Source organism: Perissodus microlepis, chromosome 10 (assembly GCF_051167445.1).
Source record: "Perissodus microlepis isolate ML-2025 ecotype Zambia chromosome 10, ASM5116744v1, whole genome shotgun sequence".
Lineage (NCBI taxonomy): Eukaryota > Metazoa > Chordata > Actinopteri > Cichliformes > Cichlidae > Perissodus > Perissodus microlepis.
In genome coordinates, this window is record NC_140470.1 from 25005208 (window position 1) to 25019326 (window position 14119).

Consider the following 14119-nt stretch of genomic DNA (forward strand, 5'->3'; position numbering starts at 1 on the left):
CTTCAAAGTGTTTCAGAGGAACGCACATGCAGCCAACTCTGCGATTAGCGAACACATGGGTCTCAGCCACCCACTTGTTGGCTCTAAGCACAGCAATTTCCTGTTGATGCTCTTATTGTTTCGTAGGCTGTGTAATATGACAATGATTTACATTCATACTGGGCAATTCAGCATCTCTTGTACTGAAGTTTAATTCCAGTGTGCAAACCCTGTGGCTACGATAATGAACCCAAACAGATGAACTCTATTCAATTCAGAACAATTTAATTTTAAATACGCGATTTTAAATCATATGTCTCTCAAATGAGGTCAGCGCTTTAAAACGAAGAGAAACCAAACAAGTCTCCAGTGAACATGGACTCAGAATTAAAACTGTCCTTTATTTGTGGAGTTTCTTTTTAGAGACTTCTAGCTTATGTTTTGCTTTTCCCAGCGGCCTCACTGGCTGCTTAGATTCACTTACAACTGGGGTGTCAAACATAAGGCCTGAGCAGGCTGAAAACACTGAAATCTGGCCTACTGGTCAGCTTTGTAAAGTCTAAAGGAGGACATACATTTCAGACATTTAAGTGTATTGTCATAGGTTTTATAGCTTTTTCTGTTAATAAAGACCTCCCCCGTGGCCATTCATACTGTACCAAACTAATTAAGTAATTACTAATTAGTAAGTTATTGTAATTCCAGTGCTAAAACATTCATCTTTCCTATGAGATATGCCCTCCATACATTAACAATAAAAAGACCAAAAATAAAAATAATAAAAATTAAATGTTGTCAAACAATAAAAACTAAACTTAAAGAAGAAAATGCACCCTGGAAAGTAAACTGAATTAAAAACATATAGTCAAAGTGGAATAAAAGTAAAATCTAATTAGAAATTCCAAAACTACAACAACACTAATTTGTGGCAACCCATAGTTTTACAGACCTGCCAGATATTGCCGATCCTATCTATTGACAGAATCGATCACCTGGTTACTGTGTTGCTCTACGACGTGCTGAACCAGCAGCAGCTGACACCATCACAATCAACAAGACTCAACATGAGGAACGCTGGCTCTGTCCAGGCGGTGGGAGGGGCAGGCAGCACTGGATCTTCCAGTCTGCTTGAGGTATCACGAACAATGGCTCTCAACCCTTCGATGAATGTAGGCGCTATAAACTAGAATACATGAACTCCACAGAAGCTCCTTTTACACTTTTCCTTATCTTTTGTCATATACCTATATACAGCTAAAATGGTGGATACTCGTGAAACATGACTGAAGATTCAATTAATGAGTTCAGCGTATGTAAAAGTAACCTTTGCACTCTAATTGCTCAGTTTCAGGCAGAATTTGCTACACTTGGCTCTGTATCATGTTAATGAGAAGAAATATAGTTAATATGGGGCATCACTTTAGCTCACTGGTGGCCCAGGTTCAAGTCTGACCTGCTGCCCTTTGCTGTGCGTCTTCTCTGCTTTGACCCTCCACTTCCCTGTCTAATCTTCACTAATAAAGGCAAAAAATGTTTTTAAAAAAACATACCTAATATGGTTACTTCACTCAAAGCTCCAGCTGTGAGCACAGAAGCCCCACCCACCTGCAGTTCAAACCTTCTCTTTGCAAGAAGCAGCCAATCAGAAGAAAGCTGGCTAAAAAGAAGTAACAACAACTCCTCTAACAGAGGGGACAATGATGAGTTGGATGAAGGCCTTGAATTATATAAATAAAGATTATAAAAAAAAAATGTGTCAATCATGCAATCATGCACAGCTACTCCAGTAGAATTCAGGTATAAATATGGAGCTGGAAAATATTAATAAAGGTTGCCTTTATAAATAATAAAACATTTCATTTCCCCTATGGGGCATCCTGTTGACGTTATTAGCATCCTTAATAAAGCAGTCTGCAACACTCTGATGGCACAGATGTAATCTGAGGCCTCGAATCCAGTTTGAGTAACTGATCCAGCATCTCAAAGGTTAATGAACACCAAAGGGCTGCACAGCAGCTCCTGCTTCTTTATTAATATTTTTTTAATCATTCCAGCAATCATTTCATTGTTCCTCTCCCTGCCTTTGAGTTGAACAGCAGACATATGGTGATTACATTGCAAAATAATGTATCAGCCTGGCAATGATATTGTATCAAAGGCTGAGTGACTTTTAAAGCTGTGTTCACACCAATTTGAGAACAGTGCGAAAAAGTGAAGCCCTCTTATTCATTTGAATGACAACAGTCTAGCAACACAGGGAGGGTGTGAAGTTTATTGCCTGTTAAACCTCACAAATAGACAGCATAATGTTTACTGTGCATAAATTACCACTTTTCACACTATGAACTCAAACCCTCAAGCTGAGATACAAGGCTGCAGATTATCAGCGTTACGAAACAAAAGAAAAATGGGACTACGCTCATCATGAAATAAAACAGAAGCCCACTGTTTGCATGAGAAAGCAGTATTAGTGGCATACGGCATATTCTCACAATGCTTTAAAGTCTCAGTAGGTCGAGGTGTCCTCGTTGTAGAAGCGTCTCCTCACTTCTCCTTCACCCACACTTCTATATTTGGAGTTTGTGTCACAATGCCTGCAGTAATCTTCCAGTCAGGGAGTTGAGCTTATCTCGGTCTTGATTTCAATTAGAGGCTTTTTTTGTAAACTGTTTCTACAGTCATGTGAAAAAAATAAAAATATATTTGAACTAATAAACACCTGAATTTCTTTGAAACACTAGTAGAAGGTGTCAAAAATCAACAAAATGTTTGTTTGTTTTTTAGTCATAATGTAAAAGAGTTATTACATAGATAAGAGTGAACAAAAAAGCCTGACGTTTATCACAAATTCAAATGCAGAAAGTCTGAATCAAAGGTTCAAGAGTCTGCTAAACGTTTTTTATCAATAACCTCCAGAAAAAATGAGCTGTGGGTGTCTTCGTGGATAAATCATTCTACCAAGTGAGGTATATTTCAAATGATTGTCTAATAGCACGTAAACGGCAAGAAGAATCTACCAGAAGTGATGAGCAATCCTAAATGTCTTCATAGGTTGTGCAGGTATCTCAATCAGAAAGACTGCACAGATTTTATTGTCGTGGGAGGCGAGCCATTAAGAAGCCCATTATGAGAGCTGGACAAAACCTGAACTGGAAAAGTGTCAGTCTCTGATTGAACTACAAATTCTGCTTGAGCATAATGAGATTATATCTGTATCAAATTAAAGCTGAACCAGAAAGTGAACTTTCATCAGGATAATTATGATCCTAATTGCACTAAAAAAATCCACAAAGAAATACACTCTGTAGTCACTTTTATGGTGAAAAACTTGCAAAGAAAACTTACAAAAATTGTATTACTTACGCCTTGCTAGGACCAGTCAGACTCCCTTCTGCCTTTACTTTTCATGCCACAGATTTAAAAAGGTGCTGGAAACCTTCCTCTGAGATTTTGTTCCATGTTGACATGATAGCGTCACATAGTTGCTACAGATATGTCAGCTGGACAGCCATGATTTGAATCTCTGTCATGTTCCTGGGTTTGAGAGCCAGGGTTTATGTATTTGGACAATTTGATTCTGGATTATCTAATATTCTGAAGTTCCTTTGATGTTCCTGGTTTTGGTCCTCATTGTTGTGTTTCTGCGTTGTGTGGTATTTCTATATTGTGGTCTTAGTTTTGTCATCTAGTCTTTAGGTTTCTGTTTCCATGTCTCCCCTGTGTTCCACATTTAGTCGATCTTGTCTTCGTGTTTGTTTATCTCTTGTCCCATGTTTTATGTTCCCTTCTGTCTTCCCGGTCTGTTGTTTCCCCTCGTCGGGTTACTCCCAGTCCTAGTGTCAAGTTCAAGTGTCTTAGTCTGTGTCTCAGTGTTCGTTCCAGTTTTACTTTGATAGTCTCCGTCTTGTGTTCAGTTTTGCTTCCTCTGTCTCGTCAATCTGATAATGTCAGTTGTGTTCCCCCTCCTCAGGCCTGTTCCCTTGTTATCATTCATGTGTAAATATTGTCTGCATTCCTCTGTTCTCCGTTGTGTTTGCCTTTATTGTAAGCAGTAGTTCTGTCTGTCTGTTTTTCTTCCTGTCAGTCAGTTTATTTTATATTTTGTGTCTGTTTAGTTGGGGCTTGGGGCTTTTACCTTTTGTCGTCCCTTTTTTCAGCATTAAAGCTGTGATTTTTAGTTCAGTTCTGTGTTACTGAGTCCTGCGTTTTGGCAACTACAGCGCTGCCTGCCACACACTTACACCTGCAGATATGAAATAAAATGAAACATATCTACACTATTTCAAAGAGGATAAAATGTTGGCTTATGCAGATTTTTACAAAACAATTAAATCTCCATTTAGAACTTTTCTTGCATTTCTGTGGCGTTGACAAGTTTCTCTGTGAAGGACAAAAGCAAAAAAACAGTTCAGTGGAATTTTGGTCCATCGCCACCAAAACCTGCAATCCATATTTAGAGGGCTAACTGTACCTGGCTGTTCTAGGCTGATATAAAACTTCAGCAGTGTGAAGATCATGTATTTGCCCCCAGAACCCACACACTGAAGCAGATATTGATTTCCAAAGTGTTTACTTAGCAGAGTTACACCTGCGACGGCTTGATTTAATGAAGAGTTAAACCGATTTTCAGCTGTAGATCTGTGATAAATGCATAGCGATGTTCTCCGAGCACAAATCCCATAAAGTCTCTGGTAACAAGTGTAGGTGTGGAGCTTTCTAGCAACTTTAGAAGCAAATGAAATCCTCACAGCATGCACAGACCTACAAATGAATGCAATTTCTGTTATTATAATGAAGCTTAAAATCTTCATAGCATGTAGGTTTGCAGCATTTGACTGACCACACCCTCAGGAATGCCACTGATAGCTAATTTTCCTCCTTATTTAGTCACCAGGATGATTAGTGTTTATTAGTTTGCTGATTGGAATGAAGCGCACGCACCGGGGTCATGTTAATACATAAATTACATCTCAGGGTGAAGAGGGGGGAAAAAAACAAACAACCCTGCCAGCTGACTGGTATAGGAGACCTTTAATGCAGCTGCAGCTCTTCATTCAGATGCTGAGTGGAGCAGCGGACGGCTGGAGGAGGAGGGACGCTTTTCCAGGAAAACCAGACACAGCTCTATTCTAATCGCATTTTTGAAAAGCCCACTTTGATGCATAGTGAGGGAGTTTCCCTCTCTACCTGAGATATTTAGCTGGGGGAAAGCGCCGTCCTAGATGCAGACTGAGCGGATTGCGGCAATCAAAGCGTCCTGAATGATCGGAGCTCAGCAGCAGCAGCAGCAACAGCATCACATTGTATGAAATGCGTCACCGCGATCCAGTTTTCCCATTTACACACATCGGCTCGCCACTCACGGACCGCTTCCCGCACTGACTGTTTTATCAGGTAAGACTCCAGCATTTTTCCTCCTCCTGTTTAAATATAGCCTACCTGCCTGAGCTGATGCAGATTATTATACTCTGCGTAAAGATGACATTCTTATCTTAAAACGCTGCTGCGTGGAGCGCAGAAAAGGGCTTCTGTTGGGGCTAAATCTCGAAGGCCTACACATTACAATAGCTGATGTATTGTCCCGACTTCTGCTGTGTCTTATATTCAAAGCAACGTCCGAATTTAATTCATTAATTTATTTTCAACCTGACCTGGGCGTATTATCTGTTAGGAGTTGGCACATTTCATCTAACACTGTGATTCAGTGCGAATCACAGTGCCATCACAGTGCCACTTGCCATCGTAATTGTCTCGGTTTGGTTTTGTTAATGTAGAATGGATCAGCTAGTGGGGAAACTGGAGGGCGGGTTTCTAATGTTCTGCCTCCACTGGAGCTGATCAAGCGGGTCTCGTGTGTCTTCTTTTCGGTGCAGGTAACCACATGCGCGGGCCGGTGTCACCGCGCTGAGCCCGGAGAGCACGAAGGGTACAGGGGTCAGTGAGACTTGGAGTGGCCGGGATGACAGCCAGAACCGCCGAGGCCTCGGGGCTGTCGGTGCCGCTGCACCGCTGTCACGGGGGGTTCCAGGCCAGTAACGGCACCTGCGCGGAGCAGCTCAGCCTCTTTCCGCCGTTCTCCTCCACCCTCGCGCTTCTCGTGCTGGTGGCCGTGCTCGTGGGGATCGTCCTCGTTTCCCTGGCAACCTTCCACTTCCACAAGAGGAAGCTTCGGAATAGGAAGATCCAACGCGCGCAGGAGGAGTACGAGCGCGACAGTCGCAACCCCGCGCGCGCCGGGGCGAGCGGGGAGCCCGTGAGGCCGTGCGTCATCGTCCGACCAGTGAGATGTGAGGAGAAGCTCTTGTGTCAGAGCGCGGAGAGCGCGGAGAGCGGGGACGTGGAGGCGGAGGACAAACAGGCGCTGCACGAGACAGTTTCTCTTGACTGTTAACTTAGTGCAACTTCAGGGAACGAGACTGTGGAATAAACAGGAAAAGCAATAAGGCACAAAGAACTCCCACACCCCTCTCTGCTGCTTGTAGATGAATTAGGAAAAAAATGCAGAATACTGAGCAGAATAGGCCTAGAGGTAACATTTCACGGACACACAGATTAGCTGTGATGCCACACTCCTCCCTAAAACACCACTATTTAGCCAACTCCTTTTGGGACTATGTAAAGTATTTGCCTGCTTTGACTTTTGGGCCTCCCTCTTTCCCCTTTTCCCCCCAGCCCTAAAATGTTGTTTAAACCTCAAATATGTTGAAACTTTAAATCCTCCCAGGGATGTGCACATGGTTGTGCTTAAATTATTGAGAGCTGGTGAGATAACACAGACCATAATGGCTCACTGATCTTCCTTGGCATGTCCTCTGACACACTACCAGTATGTAGTTAGTCTATAATGGATGTTGTGGTGCTGTTAGGCAGTGCAAAGCTGCACATAGGCTATAGACAACGGCTTATTTGTTTGCTGTAGTATTTTTCCTTCAATCAAGTGACTTAGCATATTTGCATAAAGTACTGTCCTCCAATGTCTGTTAGACATCTGTAGGTAGCTCTAGTTAGCCTGACAGGATGCAAAACCTTTTTGCTGTAGTTATGCACATAAGATAGTTTCTTTTTTCCTTTCAAGTGTCTTTAACGTAACTCTTTGGCGCTAATACAGTATTTTAATTTTTGAGTATTTATAATGTATTCTCTGAGATGTAATAAATTGAGAAATCTTCCAAGAGAGGCTTTCAGTTGAAGCCAGTCTTTTTTCTCTCTCTCTTTGTCTCTCCTGATCCTTAATATTGTATAATAGTGGGCCTACTAGAAATTCTGTGTCATTTATTATATGAATTCACTGTAAATGTATGCCATTATGAGAGCTGGAATGTTTGCAGTAACACCATCTTTCTGGAGTTCATATAACCTGCCTTATCAAAGGAAAATGTGTAATATTCAAAGTTTCTAAATAAATACATGATATATATAAATACTTTATGTTAATCCCTTGAATGTGTCAGGACTACTTTTACTACTGAAGGAAATGTACAACTACACTGGAAACTGAATTGACAGGTACAATTTATCATCATGATTGCAGTACTGTATAGGTGACATTATGAAAATGTTTACAATTACATTCTTACCATTGCCCAATCCTCTTGGAGTGAACAAATGACCTTCCCAAGGGTCTCTAAGAACCCATGAGCCGTGAACTACTGGTGCTGAAAGCTGGGTCTACTGAATACAAAATAACATTCACTGCATATAGGGCAATATCGTCCATACAGACCCTATCAGTCTTGTCCACAGACACACCATCCTTGAGCTCAACTTCTTTCTGCAAGCCCCATCACATCTTATTGGACATCGGTGGCCGTGAGTCGGCATCAGACAGCATGTTGGCTGGGTACCAGGACACCATGTTCCTAATTGTCCCCAGCAAAAATGCTTGGGAATAAGAAGCAATCTTTGGCAAGATGCCCCCTCTGGAACATGCACTGACAGCCCGCCCATCTATCTTATCTCATTGGCATAAGTGCAACAAAATGAAGCCATTTATCCTCACAGGAAAACTGGAAAAAGTCAGTGAAAGATGACTGATGCATCCTACATTTAAACATATGTTTACTTCACAGCAATTTATAGATTTGAAACCAGAAGGTCAAACAAATTATTGATATTTAAAATAAATACGTAATAATTGGAAGGATACGGTGCATTAAATGTTGCAATTCTATGTAGCTAGATCAGGCCACAACCTGCAGCAATCATACTCATAATTACCTTGTGCAACTCTTGCTTCTGTTAAATGTGGATCTAAATTTTATTTATTTGGACGTGCAGGCATCTCTTGCCAACAAGGCAGGATGAGGAAGTACACTGACCTGGTGTCAGTAGCAGTGTAAGAATGAATGTGAGTGGGCATGGGCGGATGGAGATCAATGATAACTAGATAGTTTAAATGATTGAAGGTCAGTGTCTCAGAAGAGGTGGAGGGAAGTGGAAAACAGTAGCTGGGGAGGGAAGTGGGTTCACCAGCCAGGACTCTATTGTGCCTAATGACTACAAATTAGTGGAGGTCTGTGGCTAAGTCTTTTATGATGATTAGTCCCTAAGAAGGGGAAGTCTGTGGCTGTCAGTTGTGGGCAATTCGTGGGAGTGTGTGTGTTGCAGTTGGTGTAGATTACTTGTGGGGTGCTACTACAAAAAGAATAGGGTGACTAGGCTAAGTACCCAGGTGGAAAGAAGTAGCAAAGGGTGGATAAAGGTGATTGACTAATGGTAGGGAGTTCAGTATCTAAGAATGGATAGAAGGCTCTGGCTATGAATGGACAGAGAAAATGGAAGGAGGTCAGCTACTATAAAATGATGAAGTATGTAAATAAGAATGATTAGAAATGCATGGCTCAAACTGTATGAAGTACTGGAAGAGCTTATCAGCTAGACTTGGCTAGGGTTGTCAAAGTTCAGTGACTAGAAATGGTTGGAAGCTTTGAATCTTTTAAAAATCTGAGTCTAGGAACTGACAGTGGAATGGTAGCTGGGGATGGATGGAAATCAATGGCTAGGAATCATTTGAGTGTCTAGGAATGGACAAATGAATGGTGGGAAGCTAGTAACCATAAATGGATGGAGGTTACTAGATAGAAATGGACAGATACATGGAAAGATATCAGTTATAGTGAAAGAATAGTGAAAGTCCATGGATACAAGTTAATAGAAGTGTCAAGTGGCTCAAAATGTACAAGGTAATGGAAGAGCTCAACAGCTAGGTTTGGATAGAGCTGTCACGGTTCTGTGGCTAGAAATAGTTGGAAGTTAAGAATCTATTAAAAGTCAGAGTCTAGGAGTTGACACTGCAATGGTAGGATGGCAGTAGCTAGGAATGGATGGAAGTCAGTGGCTGAGAATCAGTTGAGTATCTAGTAATGGACAAAGGAATGGTGGGAGGTTAATAGACAGGAATGGGTTGAAGTTACTGGATAGTAATGGACAGACAAATGGTGAGGGATCAGCAGCTAAGAATTGATGGAGGTCAGTGGCTAGGAATTTACAGAGGAGTGGAAGGGGACACTAGGTAAAGATGGAAAACGGTTGGTGGCTAGGATGGAAGTCAACAGCTGTACAAAAGGAAATGGAAAAAGGGCAGTAGGTGTGAATTAAATGAAGTCATTGTCAGTGCCTCCAAGTCACTGAGGGTTGTCAGTCTGGAAAGATTTAAGGAATTATGAGGTCTGTTTCGAGGAATTATTTAATCAGTGGGTTGAAATGGATAGAGATCAGTTGACGAATGTAAGCTGGAAGTCAATAGCTTTGAAATGGAGGTCAGAAGCCAGTAGCCGGGAATGGATTGTGATTAGTAGTCAGTAATTGGGAATGGATGGCGATAAGAGGTCAATATTCAGTAATGAATTATGACAGCTATTATCTATTATCAGACATATAGCTGCATTAGAAAGGCAGCGACAGAGGGCAGACAGAGACTTTTGTGACATAAGTTCCCTTTGGGAATAGCCTACTTATCGTGTATAACCTAATTTAAAATTAATGGGGCCAGTTTTCACGGTTTTGTTGTCTCAGGAGGCATGCTCATCACCGCTCCAAATAGACTCTGCAAGGTGCGCTGGTTGGCCAGTAAGTGGAAATAGGGGCTCTAGATATTGTTTAATGTCTCAATGATGGTGCCATTATGGTTGTGAGTACTGTGTATGTCACCTAAGGCAACATGCCTTCATATAGGTCTACACATCAAAGTAAAACTATCTATATTAGCTTGCACCACCTTCTCAAAGGAAATGACTGCATTTTTTTTCTTTCTTTTTTGTCTTGTGGGATGATGTCCCAGCATAATTAGTAACTAAACATAATTTAAGGCTAAGTGGATAGAGAGCGACATCATCCAAATGATGATTTATAAATTCAATTCTCAGTTGTAAAGTAAATGAAGTGAAAATAATACAGTAAAACAGCTGCTAGTTTCACTTCTTTTAAAACATTAAAGTGACTCTATGTAGGTCAGCAAAAGGGGCGTGGCAGTTGGTATAATCGTTGCACAGAGTGTGCGCTTGTGGATGAGTGAACTTTGTGGTGTAGGATGTAGCACTTAACGGCATAACTCGAAGATGCATGGCGGGAGAGGGGAGAGAAAGAAAAAGAGCTCTATTCAGACGAGGGTGTGAGTGTGCAAGGATTTATGGTATAGAAAGATGCAGTCGCTGGTTTGGCTTGTTTCTCTGTTCCACACCGAGACATTGTTGCAAACTGTGTAGCTTGATGTTTGAAAAGAAAACCCAGAACATAAGGAATATTACCTCTGAATTATCATGCGAAAAACAGGAATGTTTCTGCAGTGCAGGTGTAACATTACATTGAGACAGTGTGAAGATTTGGACCTTCTCCAAGCGGTGAAAGAACTCAGCTCAGGTTGTTCCTACAAGGCCTGGCAAGTAAACTACTGGGCGTGCCAATTAATGGGCTTCCGGTTGCACTCAATATAAAACCAACGCTTCTGCCAACCTGCCTGCTGTGGAGCATCTGATTTTAAAGGGCTACACATTAACAGAAGCAGCATGAGTGGGGGATTAAAAAAAAATAAAAAATTGAGTGATAAACACTTCACAGTCCACTGCGTCAGAGATTGGAAGATTTCTCAGTCTTTGATATGCAGCAGGAATTCACTGGAATTAAAACATTTCTCAAGGTGAAGGGATGAATTAGACGCGCGTCCGGTTACAGCTTTCTCATGCTGATAAGGCTTTGCCTGCGACTTTACAGCTCGCTCCGATTATTCCACTGAGCTGCATTAGCAGATTGGTTCTGGGCTCCATATCTCGGCTCAGAGTGATGACAAGTGTCAGTTCACTGTCAGGAAGAGAGGGAAGCACTGCTCCCGTTCTCACCCCTGCTGTCAGGGTTTGAGGAGGATGATTTGTCACCACCAGTGTCTGTGTATATGCTTCATTACTGCGGGTTCAAGCTGTGACTGTGAGGGTACATTACCAAGAACTCAGGCAAGTACCTTCATGGCTCTGTGGGCAATAAAGAAGGAATCGAAAATAAGATTTGTTCAAAATGTGTCATTTTTGATGTGCTGTACTGTTCTGCCCTCATTCTCCTGTAATTCATATAGGCCTCAGTTTAACTAGAACATTACTAACAGAGATGCAGTGGTCTCTAAGAAAATGGGTGTTTTAAATGGAAGCCTTAGAGTCATTGAAAGAGTGGAGTAGTCGCATGTATGTGTGTGAACTACAACACAGTGTTTTCTGACCATGTTAGTATGTAAGATGCTTGGTCCATAATTTGATCTAGACTAAAATATATAAACTACCGGCTACAATTGTAGCGACCAGATGATGACTCCAAATGTCTACATTGTCTCATGCAAATTATCTCTGCTGATCACAAAATGACAGGAACGCTCATGTGGTTATCAAAATATCATGCAGGGAAAAGGGCAAAAATAATCCTTATGGTCTGCATCTAGTTAACTTCCTTAAGAGAGGTCTGTGATTTTTTTTGATTAAAATATATTTTTCGCTCAAATAAATTATATCCATCTTATAAAAATAACTTCAAGTTAAAAATCACATTCGGTGGAAAACCAAAGCCTCTTTAGTGGGAATCGATTTTTTTTTATTTTTGAGAAAAACTCAACCAGTCCAGTTAGCTTCTATCAAAAGATTGTAGGGAAAAACAAATAAACAAACCCCAAAACAATGGCCTAAAAGAGACAAAAGTTCTGCAGAGCTGTGGGATTTGTTACTATGACTGATACAGGCAGTCACGTGATCTATAGTTAGTAAATAATTCAATAACAACATGTTATTGATCCATTGTGAGCTTTTTTTTTGTTTCTCCTGATGTTGTGTATGGCTGTGTTCCTCTTACCTTCACCTACATAAAACTCGTGATGTGTATTGATTTACTGTGTGTTCACCCTGCTTGGGTATTACAGTTGGTGCATTTTACAACCATCGAGGCCCCACAGGACACCAGAATGTGAGTATAGGCCCGAACAGCAAATATGTTTCTCGAATGTAAAACGGCTCCAGTTGATACCCTCCACTGAATTTTCTCGCGGTGGAGAGGGGCTTTAAGATGAGATTACTGATGGATGGGGCTGCTGCCTGTTCACACTTCTGGAGATTAATGGCTGCATGGCTTCATGTCCTGTATAGTAATCCATTTGTGGGACACTGCATCATTTTCTGACAGCTGAATTAGGGTTCTGTGTGATTGCTCACCTTAGTTTGTAGCACAAAGGCTTGGAACATCATATCCTGTGAAAAGGACAGTGACATTTTTCCTTATAAGACTGTTATGTAATGGATACACATTTCAGTCTGCACACGGTGAAGTGAATTGTCAGAGGTTCTCCATTCCACAGACGAAATTAAACTATCCTAAAAGAAAACACAGATTATTGTTCACAGCAGGAGTCTTTGATGATTTTCATGACCGGACTACAACCAGCAGAACTGGTTCCAACGCTAACGTTATGCTAAACATTTTGATGGTTTTCTTAAGTCAAAATGGATGTGCTGTTTTTTGTTTTGTTTTTTTAATTAGGGCATTAAATAATGTTAAAAATGTTCATTTATAAATATGCGCACTCTGTGCTGTCAGATACAAATACCTCTTCTCCACTGGCACACTGCACATCTGGATCTGGTTCTAGCTTCTGAGAATGAGCTTACAGCTACTTGTTTTTCTCCCAAATATAATTTGGCTCCTACAAAAGAGGCTTTGGTCTTCCCCTGAAAGAAAATCCCCAGGGCTGCGATTTATAACTGTAAGGGGTTTTTTGTTGTTGTCGTTGTTTTGTTTGGTTGGTTTTCATAAATGGATATCATTTACTTAAGCTTAAAAATATATTTTGTTGACCCCCCCAATAAATTCACAAATCTCTGTTAAGTCCCAAACTTAACTCTATGCAACCCAATCAAGCTTAAGTGCAAAGCTACTACCACAAAGGCCCATTTTGAGCCACAAAGACCCATTTTTCCAGCTGTACAAGCAGCAGCAGGGAACTACACTACCTGACCAATAAATAAATAAATAAATAAATGAATAAATAAATTATCTGGAACTCTGGGTTCATCAACATTATGTGTCCCAAAATGAGGTCAACTAACTGCCTCTTTTTCCTTTCTCCTGGTCTGTCACTTTAACCCTCGACACACTTTCTTCACTACAAAAGCAGTAAATTCTTTAAAGATTTAACCATTTTTTTTAAAGTAAGGTCTTATATTGCCATGAATACAAAAACAGCATACGGTCTTATTGAATCACACTGCTGTATTAATCCCCCAGCTACAAACAGTCCCCAACAAATGCACCATTTAGTCCTGCTGGAGTAATGTTTTCCAAAACTCCAGTGCGCAGCTGTTTTAGGAAAATTATTGAACCTAATAAGCCTGGAGTACAGACATAATGGGGGAAATCTCAGTGCACCAAGAAAGAAACGAACATATTTTGATGCCAGAAGAAAATCAGAACATTACCATAATGCTGATTCTTTATCTCTACATTACATTACTCTGTGAAAGGGCCAAGTTGTAGAGATAAGCCTCAAGATTTATTAGTATCCCGCCATTTAGTTTTTGTTCTCAAAGTCTTTTTTTTTTTTTTTCTTTGTTTCAGCCTGAAAATCTGCTGCACACTACCTGCTCTGCACCAAACAGAAATGCAGCAAAAGAGCCCA

At 40.9% G+C, this 14119-nt stretch overlaps 1 protein-coding gene across 1 annotated transcript; it reads left to right on the forward strand.

The window, feature by feature from the left end:
• The first annotated feature begins 4839 nt into the window (after positions 1-4839).
• LOC146379522 (uncharacterized protein C11orf87 homolog) lies at positions 4840-7402 on the forward strand. The gene is made up of 2 exons (XM_084940807.1): positions 4840-5373; positions 5853-7402. The coding sequence occupies exon 2, from the start codon at positions 5939-5941 to the stop codon at positions 6368-6370; it is 432 nt and encodes a 143-aa protein (XP_084796933.1). The 5' UTR covers positions 4840-5373; positions 5853-5938; the 3' UTR covers positions 6371-7402.
• The last annotated feature ends 6717 nt before the right edge of the window (positions 7403-14119 follow it).